The sequence below is a fragment of the Prunus dulcis genome, chromosome 1 (assembly GCF_902201215.1).
Source record: "Prunus dulcis chromosome 1, ALMONDv2, whole genome shotgun sequence".
Taxonomy (NCBI): Eukaryota; Viridiplantae; Streptophyta; class Magnoliopsida; order Rosales; family Rosaceae; genus Prunus; species Prunus dulcis.
Window position 1 is genome coordinate 14615485 of NC_047650.1, and position 18152 is coordinate 14633636.

General features: G+C 35.6%; 1 protein-coding gene across 1 annotated transcript; it reads left to right on the forward strand.

The window, feature by feature from the left end:
• The first annotated feature begins 4545 nt into the window (after nt 1-4545).
• Nucleotides 4546-17373, forward strand: LOC117634920 (phosphoglucan, water dikinase, chloroplastic). Its single transcript, XM_034369205.1, has 19 exons — nt 4546-4899; nt 5444-6041; nt 6811-6897; nt 6979-7110; nt 8197-8322; nt 8405-8583; nt 9571-9655; nt 10617-10784; nt 10911-10963; nt 11988-12196; nt 12316-12434; nt 12799-12869; nt 12989-13106; nt 13739-13825; nt 13924-14010; nt 14124-14200; nt 14357-14519; nt 14664-14772; nt 16042-17373. The coding sequence occupies exons 1-19, from the start codon at nt 4691-4693 to the stop codon at nt 16938-16940; spliced, it is 3576 nt and encodes a 1191-aa protein (XP_034225096.1). The 5' UTR covers nt 4546-4690; the 3' UTR covers nt 16941-17373.
• The last annotated feature ends 779 nt before the right edge of the window (nt 17374-18152 follow it).

Sequence of the window (18152 nt, forward strand, 5' to 3'; positions counted from 1 at the left end):
GTATGATATTGTCTTCTAGCCCTTGTTGAGGTGGGTTTGCTAAAGTCTTTCCTTTCTCCTTCATGAGGATATTGTTGTTCCTTTCCCTTTCCAACTAAAAATGCATCACCTCTCATAGTGTGGTGTGAGACAACTTTCAGGTACTTTTGAATTTCCTCATATAATCCCAGCATAAACTTGTTGCCTTTCCCTTGTTTTGAGAGAAATCCATCCCACAAATTTGTAAGTTTCGAATGACAATTATCAAAATACATCACGACATCATCATCTCTTCGCTTGAGTTCGTAAAATTCTTGTATGTATTTTTCACTCAGTTTAACCACATGGGAGGTTTGTCATAGTCAACAAGAGTATACTACTCATACATCTCAAATGGAACATTATGACTGAATGTCCTTCTTCGGCATAGAATTGTTCCAAGTTGGTTGAAGCTGGAAAATTTTGATGTATTTAAGACCCATCTTCAAGCATAAATAATGAAAAGCCTTCGTCAAGCAGACCTGCATCAAATTAAGCTGGTGACGTTCTATATTTATGGGCAGAGGCATCTATCGAGTTGCAGTGCTCAAGATTTTTTTGTCTCACAATATTCAAGATCTTCATACAGTAGCCAAGAAATGAGCAGCTAAGCAAGTATTAAATGAAGGCTACACTAGGGATCGATACTTGGCCCACAGCCGATGGGCCAAAGTAGGTCGACTTAGACCTAATGGGCCAAAGCTAGGCTCGGCCAGTTGGCTATGTGTTCTCTTGACAAGTAAGACCTATCATGTCACACTCCAAATTTTCAGGGTCTCATATCCCTCCCCTTAAAAATAAGTTTTTTCCTTAAAACTGAAAGGTTTAAGTTGGCATTACAACAAGCAAAACAAATCAAAAAGTTGCCTAGTAAAGGGGTCCTATATCATCTCCTAGTCCTTGTAGAGGTTGGTGCTCGAGCCTTTCTTTTCTTCTTCACAACTCATAGTTTTCCTTTCCCTTTCCAATGCAAAATACATCATCAATTGCAGTGTGGTGTGAGACAACTGAACCTTCACTCACTTTTGAATTTCCTCACATAATCCCAACATAAATATGTCGTATTTCCCTTGTTCTGAGAGAAATCCATCTGGCAACTTTGTAAGTTTCAAACGAAACTTATCTATATACGTCATGACGTCGTCATCTATATGCTTGTAAATTCTTGTATGTATTCTTTAGTCATGTTAACATCTATGGGAGGTTTGTTATAATCAGCAAGAATATACTGCCCATACGTCTTGAATGGAACATTATGACCAAATATCCTTTTCCAACATTGAGTTACGATGCTCAAGTATTAAATAAAGGCTACACTAGAGATCAGACATCCCGACTCATAGGCTTGGTCGACCCGGATTGTTCTAAGATTGGGTAGGGCTTGGGTCAAGGATTTGAAATCTTAGACTAACCTGGGTACATTCTGTATGAACCATCTAGGCTCAACCTGTTTAGACCAGCCCGACCCGCCATAAGTTTAATAAATATAGTGATGCACTCCCCAACATCATTTTAGAGTTAATTGAAATAATATAATATGTAGCATGAATTAATAAATTTCTTTTTTTTTTTTTTTTGTTAACACATGTTATGAATTAAGTTAATTTTTTTACTGTTGTCTAAAAATTTGTAACAAAAAATTATGAAAGAGTTTGAAAAAATAAAAAAAATAAAAAAAAAAGGCTCGGCCTGTCTAGGCCCATGTTTGGCCCAACCTAACGGGCGGGCCTGGGCTCATACATTTCAAACCTTGGCCCTGATGTAGACTTTCGAAAACCTAGAACAGAATATCCAAAAATAACAAATTAAATTGCTCGCAAGTGCACAAAATCAATAATAGTATAGCAAGGGCAAACACTAGGTCAAACCCACAAGAATGTCAATGTTAAAGGTTTTTCTTTCTACGGTATGAATTAAGCATGGCAATGTCATAAATCGTGTATCCCTATATTCAATTCTACCATGTCAAGGTGTTAAAATTCAATCAATTGAGTAAGGCTAGTGGATGGCGTTTCTCTCCTATCTATCTACTATTCTTAATCCTAGTTCAAATAAAGCTAGTAGTGGGTACGTTTCTCTCCTAGTTTATCCAAGTATCTAGATGCAAAGTTTATAGTGGTGTTCAATTAATAGAAATTCAAACCTACAATAGATTTCACACAAATATTAAGAATTTAACAAGACATACAATTGAATAGAAGTCAACAAAGTACTTCGGAAATAATCATGTCATGCTTCATCATAAACCTTAGGAAGAAATTTAGTTACACAGTCATAATAAAAATCACAAGAAAAATCATGACAAAAGATAGAACATGGAAAACAATGGTAAGGCATACGCCTAAGTTCCAAGTCTTCTGTTGAGTGTAAATTGTGTAAAAAGGGGTTGGTAGAAAGAACTCAGGGTGACCTTATATGGTGCAAAATAACTAAAACCTACTCTAAAAAGGTTTGGAAAAACTCTCCCAACACAAAATAAAACCCTAAACAATTAAGGAAACTAACTAGGAGAGCAATCCTTCTTTGACTATGAAACACGTCAGCCATCTTCCATGCCCGTTTTAGGGTCCGTCCACCTTCTAAAAAAATGTGTGAATATATGGGAATTGTAGCCCTATCTATTAGCTTTCCATATATCACACGTCGATTGGAAAAATCGGGAAAGTCTTCAAATCTTCAATCTCCCATAGTAGCACGATTCTGGCAAAATTTCAACTTAGGTTGTTTTGACTGGAAATTCTAGAATAGTTCGCTTCATAAAAAGTTAACATAATGATATCTTCGATGTCTTAGCTACTAAAATTCCTCTAAAATGTCAATTTCCGTATATAAAAAAACTTTATAAATGCGCAGGAAAGCTGCAAATAAGGAAAATAAAGCGACAAGCCTCTTTTTAATCAAATTTCTCTTTAAAAACCAAGTATATATGGTATAAAAATATAAGAAATAATGAACCTATCAAGCCTCACCCGGCCTAGAAAACCAAAAAGCCCAATAGGACCGTCCCAAGCCTAAAACTTTCAAGACAAGCTGGCCTGGCTTAGCCCAATGACAAACCCTATTCTAGTGTAAATATAGAGAGTTATTATTATCACTCCAAATTAGTCATTTTGAACACCTTACTAATGAACGAAATAGGGAGACAAGTGCATGATAAAAATATTGGAGTACTACTAATAATCATCTAAGGATATATGATATCCTCACTTAAAACTTCTCATACATACATATATGTACACACACAAAGATATTTAAAACACGAGAATTGCATCGATAATGTACCGGTAACATGTCGATATCTTTTGTTATTGACATCTTACCCACAATGATGATATTGACCCCATATTGACACTACGTCAATATATTGTCTTTTAATATTCACATCCTTCATATATAAAAATGAACATCAACATTCATGTGACAACTATACTTATTTGCATTGCCCCATCATACTATACTTGCCTCATTCCTCACATTAGGCACCTATACCTTGCCCATACATCACACTAGAGAACTATACTTTGTTGAGAAACATGAAGTAAATTAGCCATCACACAATTTTTTTTAATTATTACTAAATTAGGCCTCACACAATTTTTGTAATAAAAAATTCATTTAATAATTCTACATGTTTATAGTTTCTAACATTTAAATAAATTAAGGTTCACACAGCTTTACAATGGTTACTAAAATGACCTTGCCTCATGACCTGGAGGAAGAATTTTTTTTGCTAAAATGATTAGGCAAAATGCCACAAAAATAGTCGAATCACAACTCCAAATTACACCTTATCCTTGAAGGATGCTCTACAAAAAATATGCGGACATGTTTGGTATTTTATTTGAATCCAACTTTTTAAGTTTAAAAACGAAATTTGAGTCTATAAAAAAAAATGTGTTTAGTAGTCCTAGTATTGAAAACCGAAACTAAAAAATAACTCAAAACACTAAAACTCAAATACTTGAAAACAGAAAGAATATGTTTTTTTAGAATTTTCTTTAGAAACTGTTTCAAGTTGCAGACCAAATAAGTGTTTGAATTTTAAAACGTGAATTTTAGAACTCCTTATTTTAAAGAAAATTTAAAAGTTTTTTTAGTTACCTATTTGAATAGGATACCAAATGAGTTTTGAATGTTATAAAATTAATTTTTAAAACTACTTTTGTATTTTAAAATCAAAATTTTTAAGTTTCCTACTTAAATAGAATACCAAAGGGGAATTTCAAAAAAAAAATTTCTTTTTTTGTTCACAAAATCTCATTTGTGTGGATGATTAGACACCAACTACTATATAAAAAAGAGTTGAAGTCAAACAGATATATAAAAAAGAAGATTTTTTATTTTCTGAATAATTATTTCGTGGTTTTCAGCGGAAAGGAACACAACCATTAAATTTTGGTGAGCTTTTTTGCGTAGAGGACCCGGACAAAATTGGATCTATTTTAGGGATTGCGATTCGCTTACTGACAAGTGGCCTAATCAAATTAAAAAAAGACAAGTACCTCTTAAAAACAGACAAGTACCTCTCACTTCTCCAATCTTCCTCCTCATCATCATCATGATGGACTGATCTCTGTTTCCAAACCCAGACCTCACTCTCTCTGTCACTCACACACACACTCTCTCTCTTCTCTAGTCTTTGCTTCTGAATTCTTCTTTGGCATTTGGTCGAATGGATTGCTTGCATTCGCTGCACACCTCCGCTTCCTCCCAACTCCATCGCCACAAGCAATTCCGATTCCTCCACCATCAGCATCAATGCCTTGGAAGCCTTGCGGCGCCACCCTTCTTCGGCCATAAGAGGAATTTTCGTCCTCTCTGCCATCAATCCAACGCTCGTCTGATCGTTTGTAGTGCTGGTGTTTCCTCAGCTCAATCCACGTAATACGCTTTTGTCTAATTTTCTTAATTCCCTCTGTATTTTTCGCTCTAGTTCCTCATTTTTTGTTTTGTGCATTTTCTCAGTTACCAAACGGAAATTGGGTACCCATCTTACTGCACAAGTAGAATATGATATTTATTTTCTTAGGCACACTAAAGTCTTAACCTTTTTTGGGCGAGTTATTTATTTTGCTAAATGTCTTGTGCAATAGATTTGTTCTGCTGTGTTTTAGATGGCATTTAAGGTTAGAAATTCATCGACCAACTTCCCGGAAGTAACTTGAATGCACGAACTTTAAGTTGTCTGAGAATAACTTTGGTCACTATAAATTCAACTTTAGGGATTAATTTCAAGTTGTGCAATTAGTGAAAACGGTTCAACTTATGTTCTTTATGTGCTGCATAAAATATGTTTGATCATTTGAAAATTGCAACAATGTTACTCCAAAGAGACGACCAAACATGCATTGAAGTCTAGTTTTCTGGGGATTGGAATAGGACAAGTTATAATAAAGTCATTCTTATTACTTTTTTCTGTTGGCAGAGAAGAGGAGAAGGAAAGCAAGATGAAGTCCAAGTCCAAGTCTGGGAATGAGAAGGTTCGGCTTAATGTTCGATTGGATCACCAAGTTGAATTTGGTGAGAGTGTTGTGATTTTGGGATCGATAAAGGAATTGGGATCATGGAAGAAGAAGGTGCCTATGAATTGGACCGAGAGCGGATGGGTATGCAGCTTGGAGTTCAAAGGGGGTGAGTCTGTTGAGTATAAGTTTTTGACTGTGAGGGCGGACAAGACTGTGCTTTGGGAGGGTGGTGATAACCGTGTCTTGAAACTTCCCAAAGGAGGAAATTTTGGGATTGTTAGTCATTGGAATGCAACAGGGGAGGCTGTGGATTTGCTGCCTTTGGAGAAAGAGGAGGATGTAGGAAATAATGGGTCTACAATTGTTGATACTGTTAGTACTCCAGAGGTGGGGACTAGTCCTTTTGTTGGTCAGTGGAAGGGGAATGCTATCTCATTTATGCGGTCGAATGAGCATGGAAACCGTGAAGCAGGAAGAATATTGGACACTTCAGGTCTTGAAGGTTTGGCTCTGAAGTTAGTTGAAGGTGATCGAAATGCAAGGAATTGGTGGAGAAAGGTACCTCGATTGATTGACTTTTATCTGAATTTTCAAAATCTATGAGATTTATTCAGTAAATATGGAATTGAATGTTGTCTCAGCTTTCCTGAGATACCATTTACATTAACAATTGCATTCTGAATACTTATTTATCTCTTGTTGTGTGTTTTAAAGTTTTACACATTGTTCAAGAAGCTTTGATGTTTGAATTCAAACAGGGAGTTATGCCTTTGGGTTGTTTTATATGAAATCTGTCATGACGGTATCTTTATTATTGTTTTTTTCATTTTGGACTGCTGAGGGGATCTTGCCAAACTTGTTTTCTTATTTGATACCTTTAGATTTCAAACATGGTTAGTGCTCATATATTGTTCTTCATGTTATGTGGCTCAAGTTTTGGTGAATTTTTTTCTTTCTTTAAATGTTAATTTGTTGAAATTTCTTCCGATCATAAACCACCAGAACTTTTCTGTGTTCATCTAATTGATTATGGCCATTGGCTGTTACAATTAATATCAAATTACAATAATATGATAATACTTTAACGATTTAGGTATACTAAAGCTAGTAGTCAGCTTCTAATTATGTAATTTATAGTCCTTATATGTAGGAGACCTTGTCAACAAAGATAAAAGGTGGTTATATTATAAGTTGTTGCTCCAGTTCATAGATTAATTAAATCCAAATTTCATTTTACATGGTTGAAATGTTTTATTTTGTCAGTTTTCTTAATTTCAAAATCCATTTTTTTTTCATTGCTTTAATTGTACACCTTTTAATGTTGAAGCTTGAAGTTGTACGCGATCTACTTGTTGGAAGTTCACAAAGTGAGGACCGGTTGGATGCTCTCATAAATTCTGCCATTTATTTGAAGGTTTTTCTCGTTATTTTATTTTCGACTTTCATTCTTATTTTGGCTTTTGCTGGCAATACTTAGATTTTCTTGGTAATGCAGTGGATAAACACAGGCCAGATTCCTTGCTTTGAAGATGGAGGTCATCATCGACCAAATCGGCATGCAGAGATTTCCAGGGTTATATTTCGAGAACTGGAAAGAATTTCCTGTAGGAAGGATACTTCACCCCAGGTGGTCTTTCGTCTTGTTTGACATGGATTTGGACCAACCATTGATTTTGGTGGTTTTTTTTAAATTTTTTTTAGTAATGACAATTGTGAAATGAGTTATATATGTTTTTTTGTTGAAATAGACTTCTATGTAAAAGATAATCTCATCAGGGCTATGCCAAATGGACCCTAACTTGAATAGTGGATAAGATTAGTTCTTATTCATGACGTTGGGGGCCTTCACTTCCAGAATTTAATTTCTAGGAAATTTCCCAAATAATTTAACTCTATCATGATAGTTCCTTTGGTAGCTTAGTGAATCTTTGTTTTATATGTCTGATTCTGGGAACCAGAAAAACAGTTAAGTTTTGTGTAGAGAGAAAAGAACGTGTCTAGTGCAATAGATAGTCCTATAGTTTCTCTGGTTACTCAAACTTGTAAATAGTGATAGTAGAATACATTAGTGCTAGGACTTGATTGGTTCTAGGACAAAAAATATTAACGTTTAGATGTCCATTGAAAAATTGTACCTAGCATTAAAATTTAGAAATTGGAAGAATATATGATGCAGAAATGATCAAGTGCAATAGAAATTTACATTTATTTATCTTTTTAAGCATGGAAAAAGGATTTTATAGATGTAAACTGAACAACAGTGAACAGCAGTCCACCAAGAAGATACAATCAAATCTTATACAACCAACAGGGATGACCATTAAGATTTCAGAAATTACTTAAGATACAGCTGCTCCCCAAAACCACTCAAGAAAAGGCAATGGAGTATTTTTAAATTTGAATCCCACAGCAGCGCCCAAAGTCTAAAGTCTATCCCACTAGAAATTCACTTCCTCCCCATCTTTTCCCTAACAAATCCTACTAACTCTTTCCAGCCAAAGAAACCAGATATTTCCATCACATGTTAATACAAACAAAACTTGGCATTTCTCCTTCAAAGCACAATGTTTTGTTGATAAATAATGATGCAGAGACAGAATCACTAGGAGTTCACATATCTTTGCATACTCATATCTGCACCTTGTCCTTTTGCTTTGTAACTTCTTATTTTGGTTACTGGTTCTCAGTTGAATATTTTATTTCTAATGTCCAGGAAGTACTGGTTGTCCGCAAAATTCATCCATGTCTGCCATCTTTCAAGGCAGAGTTTACTGCATCTGTTCCCCTAACACGAATAAGAGACATTGCTCATCGGAATGATATCCCTCATGACCTCAAGGTTACACTTTTCTGTCGATTGGTGCATATATTTCTATTACAATTAATGTTGTTTTGATATTGAACAATTTTATAAACTTCAGCAAGAAATTAAGCATACTATACAAAACAAGCTTCACCGCAATGCCGGCCCTGAAGATCTAGTTGCTACAGAAGCAATGCTTGCAAGAATAACAAAGAACCCTGGAGAGTATAATGAAGCATTTGTGGAGCAGTTCAAGATATTCCATCATGAACTCAAAGACTTCTTCAATGCTGGAAGGTTCTGACATGAAATAAATTTTGCATCCAGTAACATATCTTTTTCTGATGAATAAAATAATATTTCAGAAAAATATTATGGAACTTAGTTTAAATGATATTCTACATCAACATAAACTTCTCTACAAGATGTTGAGAAAATAATATCCATGCAGTGTGGCTGAACCTCTTAAAACTTGAACTTCTATTTACTTATAGGGTTCTTGTTTCCATTTTCAAAATTCACATAAAAGTATATGCTACTATGGATGCGGAATTCCTACTCTACTACAACTAAATTATCAAAAAGTAAGGCAGAGGAGAAGTGTGTAGAGCCTTACCCCTCATAGGCATGATATTGGGAGATCTGCTTTATCCACAGGGATAAAAGATAGAAAATCTGTGAGGGAAAGCATGTTTGACCTTTCTTGAACATGTGGAATATAATGGTTTAAGGGACCCTGGTAAGAATTTGAATTCCAACCTCTTTTCCTTATGTGGAGAAATTTAGGAGGTAACTAGGCTCTTAATAGATGTTCGAAGATGAGTCGATTAGGAAATTTATATATGTTATCCACTCTGTTGTCTATGATTCATACTTGGGTGCTTTTGTCACTTCCATATATTTTTTTCAACCAGCTTATATCAGAAAAAAAACTTTAACAAAAACTTTTTTCAACCAGATTTAAGAGTTCAATTTTAAACAATGTGCAAAAAAACTATTAATATATCTTGTAGTTTAACAATGCTTTTAGAAATTATTTTTACTTATGTACTAACCAAAATATTTCCCTAAAGTTCAAAATAAACTTGATTAACTTGTATATGAGGATAATTGGGTTAAACTCGGAGTGACCAAAGCTACTCCCCACTCTCAGCTTCATGTTTGCAATGGTTGTCTTGGAGTGATTGATCTTCTATTAAATTTGCTTGTTTATTAATATGCTTTGATTTATAATTGGAATTTTGAGTGCTGCTGATGTGATATTTGGTTTTGACTATGTGCTAGCCTCGCTGAACAGCTTGAATCCATCAAAGACTCTATCGATGATAAAGGCCAGTCAGCTCTTGCATTGTTTTTGGAGTGCAAAAAGGTAGACCTTCATATTTAATTTGCTTCAATTTCATGTATTGGAGTGATTTTATGTTTTGAAGCAGGCATATGAAGATCCTTCTGATATGAATTATGTGAAGTTCAATTTCGGCCAATATTCTATTGCTTATTTGTTTAGTTTTATTTTATTTTTTGTTTTGTGGTCATGCTGATACAAAATTTTATGCCTACAATTATTAAGCATAAAACTTGCACACCTAAATTTTGTTATTGTTGTTGTGTGGGGTTCATAAAACAAACTGGACAGTGGTTCAATTTTACGTGACACCTAAAGATAGCATTCAATACATGACGCCTAGAGTTGTTTTTTCAATCGTCATGTGGGCCAACTAATACTTAGTTTACAATCTAAGGTTACTAATATACATTATCCAACCCACCCATTTTCATCCCATACACTTTCTCTTCTCGTACTTGCCTTTTTCTTAAGTCTAGCTGGCATACTAATCCTCATCGGTTCGTCATCATCTTTGGGTTGGGCCCTCTCACAATGTGCCCCTATAAAATCTAAGATGGTGACAACTGAGGCTGTTGTCAATTTGGCACCCTACTTATCAATTCTGAGCTTGAAGTTGGATCGAGGCCTTTTTTGTGTTAAGAATTTCAGCTCCTTAAGGAGCATATACATCTAAGTCATTTACATATTTTTGAGTTATTTTGTAGTTGGATTAGGTATTATCTTGTTTACTGCACTCCTGAAGTGTAACATAATCTAACTGCTTAAGCAAAAAGTTATCCTCCCTTTACCCCTTGAAAAGAAGGATATGACAGTTTTTTTTCATCAAATCAACAAAGTCATGATTTATAAGTATGGGTGCTGTTTACTATGGATTTTTAATTTCTGTTGGTATTTCCTTTTTGAGTTTAATTTTGTCAGTGGTGTTTGATTTATGATGGCATAATCTTATGAACAATGTTTATTTTCAATAAAAAAATTCCAGAGTTTGGATACTTTAGAAGTATCAAACAAAGGCTTGGGGAAGAATGGCACAGATCTGTTATTCAAGACCATGAAATCTTTGAGTGACCTGAGAGAAATAATTGCCAAGGGTCTTGAAAGTGGCCTTAGAAATGATGCTCCTGATACAGCAGTGGCTATGCGTCAAAAGGTGAGATCATTTTTCGTAATTATTTAGCAAAAGCTTCGATTGAAACAATTAACTAGTTAAGAATTTCATGATTTTGCTCCCAATGTTTATCTGTTTCTTTCTTCATCTCTCTGTGAACAAATACAGTGGCGTCTTTGCGAGATTGGACTTGAGGACTATTCATTTATTCTTTTAAGCAGGTAGGAACCTTGCTCTAAAACCAGATTCTGGATAGTATTATTTAAGTTTCTTTCATTTCACATGATAAATACTAGGGAAATTTAATCCCTCCTGGACTTGCACCCCTATGTCTAAGTAGTGTTCGAAGTTTCTATTTGAGCAATGCGCCCCTTGAAAATGGAAAATGGCTTATAGCCCCTTCATCACAACCTGTCAAATGCTACCAACTGTGTGACTTGCATGTGATATTCAAGGCTGAAATGATATATAGGAAAAATATTTAATAATTTTAAAATAAATATTAATTCATTATCTCCCCAAATTTCACCACATTGAGAATTGAAGACTCAGTACCTTCAGAACTGGTTCTTCTCTACAGTGGAACCACCAGTCAGTGGCCATAGAGTTGCTTCCTGTTGGTCGAACCTGACTCACATAACTTGAGTTCATCATACGCACAGAAACTGTGCAGGAAAATTCTTTGTTACAATTTGGTTTCTTTGGTTATTATAATACCTTTGTGCTCACGGGAACTTATCATAAGTTATTGAGTAATGGTGGGTACGTTGTTTGCTCACAGATAAGGATGCCTGTCTTTGCATTAGTCACTGTTAATATTGCAAAGAAGAATGTCCTGTGTTTTCTTAATTGTCTCATTTTGTTTTAAATTTATTCATTAGTATGTTACTTTAGCTTTGAGTGGTGACATGTTCATGTGGCAATATGAGAAATTCAAAATTTTATCTTACTTTAGGGGAAACACTGCTCGAATCAAAAGTTCTTATGTAATTTCCCCAAAACCTAGACATTCTTCTTTTCATGAATCATTGGCATATTTGACACTTGTCAATGGAAGACTGATCCAACCTCCGTTCAGTATGAGTTAGCATTTAGCTATAGTACTATCATAAACTTGTGTTTCAGAAAACCATAACTGTTTCAGGATCACAATAAAACGTGAAATATGTTCTAGTCAATTAGTCTAGTTTACAGAAAAATGTTCTGGGTGTTAATTACGTTATTGACAATCATTGATTTGGTTAGATTCCTTAATGAGCTTGATGCTTTGGGAGGGGCTCATTGGCTGGCAGAAAACGTGAAATCAAAGGATGTAAGCCCTTGGAATGATCCACTTGGTGCACTTATTGTCGGTATTCATCAGCTAAGGTTATCTGGTTGGAAGCCTGAAGAATGTGCTGCTATTGAAAATGAACTCCTTTCATGGAAAGCAAGAGGTCTTTCTGAAAGGGAAGGTAACTTTCTTATCATTTTGTCGTGCATTAACTCTTGCAACATATAGCTGGCATACTTTTGATAGTGTTTAAACAGCCCAACCTTTTGTTTCAATTTTCCTCCTGTTCTGTTCATGAAGGAAGTGAAGATGGCAAAATAATCTGGGGACTGAGGCATAAAGCTACTCTTGATAGAGCAAGGAGGCTAACTGAAGAATATTCTGAAGCACTTCTTCAAATATTTCCCCAAAACGTCCAGGTATCTTTTAAGAAAAATAAAATTTGGTTGATGAGGCCAAATATGGCGTCCTGTACAACAAAGCTTGTATGGAATCTCTTTGGATGATGATTAACGCATCAAATCCTTGTTTATAAACAATTGAACCACAATATGTTTTGATTTGAAGCATTTCTTGAAAATACATGCCAAATATTCTGGGCGTATATACTACATTTATTTTGTGGTCCAATGATGTGTATTTCTTTGATAAATCTTCTTTGAGCCTTTTCATTCTCTCTTATCTGTTCGATATTATTTCTACCAGTCGACTTAATTCATCAGCGTAAGAAAATTGCTAAAAGTCTAGTACAAATTTCAACTGGACTTACAACAATTCTTGCAGATATTAGGAAGAGCTTTTGGAATCCCTGAGAACAGTGTAAGGACATATGCTGAAGCTGAGATTCGCGCTGGGTATGTTTATCTGTTAAATATATCTTTGTTCATTTAACATAATTTTTTAGGCATGTATATAATGGTGCTATATGGGAACTATTATTGTCTGACTTTCTACCTACAAATGCCATGTCCAGTGTAATATTCCAGGTTTCAAAACTCTGCACCCTTCTTTTAAAAGCTGTTAGAACTATCATTGGTTCTCAAGGTTGGGATGTTATTGTGCCGGGAGCTGCTCTGGGAACATTAGTTCAGGTAACCTCCATGATTGATCGCCTTAAGTGCGAAATAGCATCAACATCGAGTATCATCTTTCTAGTTAGTTATAGGGAGATTCTCCAATAAGTATTGGATTGCATTCATTAAATGTGTTGGTAGAGATTAGAAGTATGTAACAAATCCTTAACTTAAATACTTATTGGAGAATGTCCCATTAGTTTTATATATAATATTTAAAGTTTGTGTTTTTCTATCCAAAAATATCTTTCTAGCTGAATACATCCCTAAAATAAAAGGTTTAAGATTCAGCTTATATGTCTTCTTGGAATTTAAACTTATTTATCAGGGCTCAGTACAAAACAAGGATTGGAATGTTGAAGTTGAACATCATGTCATAAAGTTCAAAAAGTACAGATTAAGAGATCAAATATCGACATATTTTGAAAAAGAAAAAAGGAATAATAAAAGTGATAGACATAAATAGATTTATTTGGAAACTTAGAATATTCTTAGGTATTAAATTAGGTGAAAGAACTTTTAAAGTCATATGAACTAGATAAAATGTACATATGATGTGTTTATGCATACAGAAAAACAATAAGTACCTAGTAATGATTGCATTGTCGCAATTATTTAGTTCTCAGTTACCCATATGACTATAACCTCAGGTTGAGAGGATTGTCCCTGGGTCAATACCATCTACTGTGGAAGGACCAATCGTTCTCATGGTCAACAGAGCAGATGGAGATGAAGAGGTTTTCCATTTCGCTTATTCTTATATTTTTAGTCCTGACAGTAGCAATGTAACACAATCAAATTACCATTCTTTTCTGACAGTTCATATATCTGGCAGGTTACAGCTGCTGGGAGTAACATTGTGGGAGTCATACTTCTGCAAGAGCTTCCCCACTTATCTCATCTTGGTGTCAGAGCTCGACAAGTATGTCTTGTCTGTCCAATTTTCAAGTCATTATACGCTTTTAAAATGAATTTGTGTATACATATACATATGATATATATTTCTAATAAATAAACTATGATGGTGATCTGCAGGAGAAGGTTGTGTTCGTGACATGTGAAGATGATGACAAAGTTTCCGATATACAAAAACATAAGGGAAAATATGTTAGGTGAATTTTTCTAAACTTTTGAAGAGTCTTTGAAACATGCTTAAAAAATTCATCTCCTATTATTGACATGCATCAAGTAATTGATGCTTTGGGACTTACAGCTGTAGCAGTATTTTTGTTATTTACTTTTATGCCTCAAATTTTTGAAATTTTCAGGTTAGAAGCATCCCCTACAAGTGTTGATATATATCCTTCATCAGAAAACAGCAATGGCAGTTTTGCAGTGAAAAATCTTTCAGGTGATGCTGCACCCAAGATTGAAGCCCTTGGCACCCATGATCCTTCCCAGTCTCCTACTAAAGCCCCATACTTCCAGAAGGTACTGTAGAGTTTTGTTTTATTTTTAATCTCTCTCCTCAATCCCAAAATGTTAACTAACTTTTTCTTTTGGTCATTGATGTTGATTTTCATCATCAGAAATTATGTTGCCTGTGACTATGTTAATAGTTGTTTCCTCATCTAGGGTGTTTCTGGTGGAATTTTACTACTTGCTGATGCAGAAGCAGAGACTTCAGGCGCAAAGGCTGCGGCTTGTGGTCGTTTAGCTTCTTTGGCAGCAGTATCTGACAAAGGTAATTTTTATGGTGGTTACGACCGCATTTTCTTCCAAACAAAACCTTATTCATCCTCTTTTAGACTTTTTCTCTTTAACAAGTCATGGTTTATGTTTCAAATCTGCTATGGTAATTTGAACCTTACGACTTTAAAATCTCCCGTCACCCCGCAAGGTTCTCCGGATCTCCCACTCACCTTTCCCCACTGCTCCCACAACTACCTCCTCATACTGACACCATTAGGACCATAGACTCTTGAAAAATTCAATTCAAAGCCATCTTCCATACAGTAAAAAGGCAATAAATCAAATTAGAGCACAGCGTGAGTCTAACTTCTTGTGTAGCCTATATAGAATTATCCTCTCACCCTTAGCACCAAACTGGATCCGAACTCACTCACTCCACATACCTACTGCTCATTTGTACTGAACCATAGGAAAAGACATGGACAAGACATGTTCAGTCACAAAATCCCTATTTTTATTCTTTATACATTACATATTGCCTCCAGATGAATAGAGGTGTTGAAATTTGATGGGACGAACATACAGGCCTTCTTTTCCAGTTACAACATACAGGCCTTTAAGTTCACTTTACCACTTCTTGGGCCTCAGTTTGTCTTTATTTTGAATTCTGCTTTCAATTTGAGTTTGGCACAGAGAAAACATTAACTTGTAAACTTATAAAGTGTGCATCTGTTCTTTAAAATTTATAAGAAATTTTTTTTAAAGCAAAGAATAGCATTTTGGCTGGAAAGGTAAATGACCCTTGATTGAAAAGTGGATGTGTTCAAATTTTTACAGAAATAATGTTTCTTTTGCCTTATGGGACTGCTGGGTTATGAGTTTAATGCATTTGATAAAATAAATGTTTTCTTTTTATCCTTGTCTACTTGCACAGCTTTTGACATCCCTTGAATTTTAATGAACTTATTCATCTTGCAGGGAATTTATCAAATGTCCATATCCATCAAGTAAATAGTGATATTTATTTGAAAAGGAGAAAAGAAAAAAATTAAAGATAACCGTGCTATGAATTTTGCTTCTACTTTTAACAATTGATTCATGATGAATGATGGATTTTTCCATGAATGTGATTTATGATAAAATGAAGCCATTTAAATTTCAATAAAAACAAAATTATCTTAGGCGTGCATTAGGATGTCCTGTAGACAATTGTTGCATACGATGAACAACAGATTGTGGATTGAGCAATAGATATCAGCCATTTTCCTGCATATATTGTTATTCCATCACATTGACTTGAGGACTGGTTTTTCATTGGCAGTTTATAGTGACCAAGGGGTACCAGCTTCATTTAACGTCCCTGTGGGGGCAGTGATACCATTTGGCTCTATGGAATTGGCATTAGAGCAAAGCAAATCCACCGATTTATTCTCGTCCTTTCTAGATAAGATAGAAACACTGAAGCCGGAAGGTGGGGAACTTGACCAACTTTGCAGTCAGCTCCAGGAACTAGTCTCTTCCCTACAGCCCCCGAAAGACATCATTAATGGCATTGGGAGAATATTTCCAGGCAATGCACGCCTAATTGTTCGTTCAAGTGCTAATGTCGAGGACTTGGCTGGAATGTCGGCAGCTGGATTATATGACTCGATACCCAATGTTAGTGTTTCAAATCCAACAGTTTTTGCAAATGCTATTAGCAGAGTGTGGGCTTCACTTTACACTCGGAGGGCAGTTTTGAGCCGTCGATCTGCCGGTGTACCTCAGAAGGAAGCTACAATGGCAATTCTGGTGCAAGAAATGCTTTCACCAGACTTATCATTTGTGCTTCATACCGTCAGCCCAACGGACCAAGATCATAATTCTGTTGAGGCTGAAATTGCTTCTGGCCTTGGTGAAACTTTGGCTTCAGGCACTAGGGGCACACCTTGGCGTCTGTCATCTGGGAAATTTGATGGGAATGTGCGAACACTCGCATTTGCGAATTTCAGTGAGGAGCTACTTGGTACAGGCCCTGCTGATGGGGAGGTCATCCATTTGACTGTAGACTACAGCAAGAAACCATTAACTGTTGATCCAATTTTCCGTCAGCAGCTTGGTCAGCGCCTCAGTACAGTGGGATTTTTCCTTGAGCAGAAGTTTGGCTGCCCTCAGGACATAGAAGGATGTGTTGTTGGCAAAGATATCTATATAGTCCAGACACGACCGCAGCCCCTATAAAATCTGTCTGTAACCTTACGAGCCAGGTAGCATTGATCTGGGTAACCCGTGGTTCCAAAAACTGTGCCATGTTTGGGTGCTCAATGTAGGCAGCTGCTGTATGCATGATCTTCAGGAAACTCAGTGGAACGACTCTCTTGCAGTTGCTGAATGTACCGGTATATAGAAAGTATTGCATTCGTATGCTTGTTTGCTGAACGGTACGTCTGTGTATGGCTTCTGTATGCTTATAGATATGATAAGTAGACAACTTTCCGTAGGTTGTGGAAGGTTGAAAGGATATAATCTGAATAATTCATAGTTCTGATGTATTGTTGTATGTTTGATCACTTATAGGGTTTCTGTAATCATATGATAACATCATTATCAAAGCCAAGCAAAATAATGATCCGTGCTTTATATAAATAATAATTTGGATCAGGCATGTCTAATATATCGATCTTCAATTCTTCACTAAAGCGGACATGCTGACGGGTATTTTTTTTCCTTTGTAAACACCCATATCCTAGCATTCGTGTTGTGTGTGTGAGTTTAGTATGCTATCGCCCCTCTCAATAGGAAAGGTCTCAAAAACAAAAAAACAAAAAAAAACAAAAAAGTTCTGTTACAGTGGCCATAATAGAGGAGAGAAACTTAGCTACACCAGGGACAAGGCTATAGCATATTTCGTCCTGCATGATTTATACAATGGAGAGGGCCTTTCGACAGCAGCTAAATAAACATTCGTTTTATCGATAGCATGGGTAGGCTTTTACACTTGGATGAGGATCAATGTAGATTGGAGTTGCGATCATTCTGTAACTTGAAGCCATAAAGAAACTGCATATAAAATTATTATTTTTTAAAAAAGAACCTATTCTATGACCTTGGACAACTTCCACAGTTGCAATACTTGAGCCCGGAGGCAGAGGCACCAACCAACTTTTATCTACCAACTGCATAGACAGATGTATAAAAGAATAAAAGCTGTGTGTTCAGATCATATCTTTTCAACCTGTTTCTGTAACTACGGAAACTGCACAATTTTCCAGCGATAAAGGTCCAACTTACATGGAAGGATACTATTTAGAGCTCTCCATAAACAATTCAACTTTCTTATGTAGAAGTGGATGGCAAGCTAATAACCACTTTTAAGTTGGTGTTGGGTTTTATCACAATGAACCTTGGTATGGAATGAGCATTTCTGTAGATTGGCCATCATGTTTAGTTGTT

Bases quoted from the DNA above. Each gene is read 5' to 3' on its own strand.
- LOC117634920 (XM_034369205.1), top strand. From the start codon at position 4,691: ATGGATTGCTTGCATTCGCTGCACACCTCCGCTTCCTCCCAACTCCAT. The intron at 9,656-10,616 runs GTAGACCTTCAT...AAAAAATTCCAG, and splicing joins TGTTTTTGGAGTGCAAAAAG to AGTTTGGATACTTTAGAAGT. The intron at 14,773-16,041 runs GTAATTTTTATG...TTTCATTGGCAG, and splicing joins GGCAGCAGTATCTGACAAAG to TTTATAGTGACCAAGGGGTA.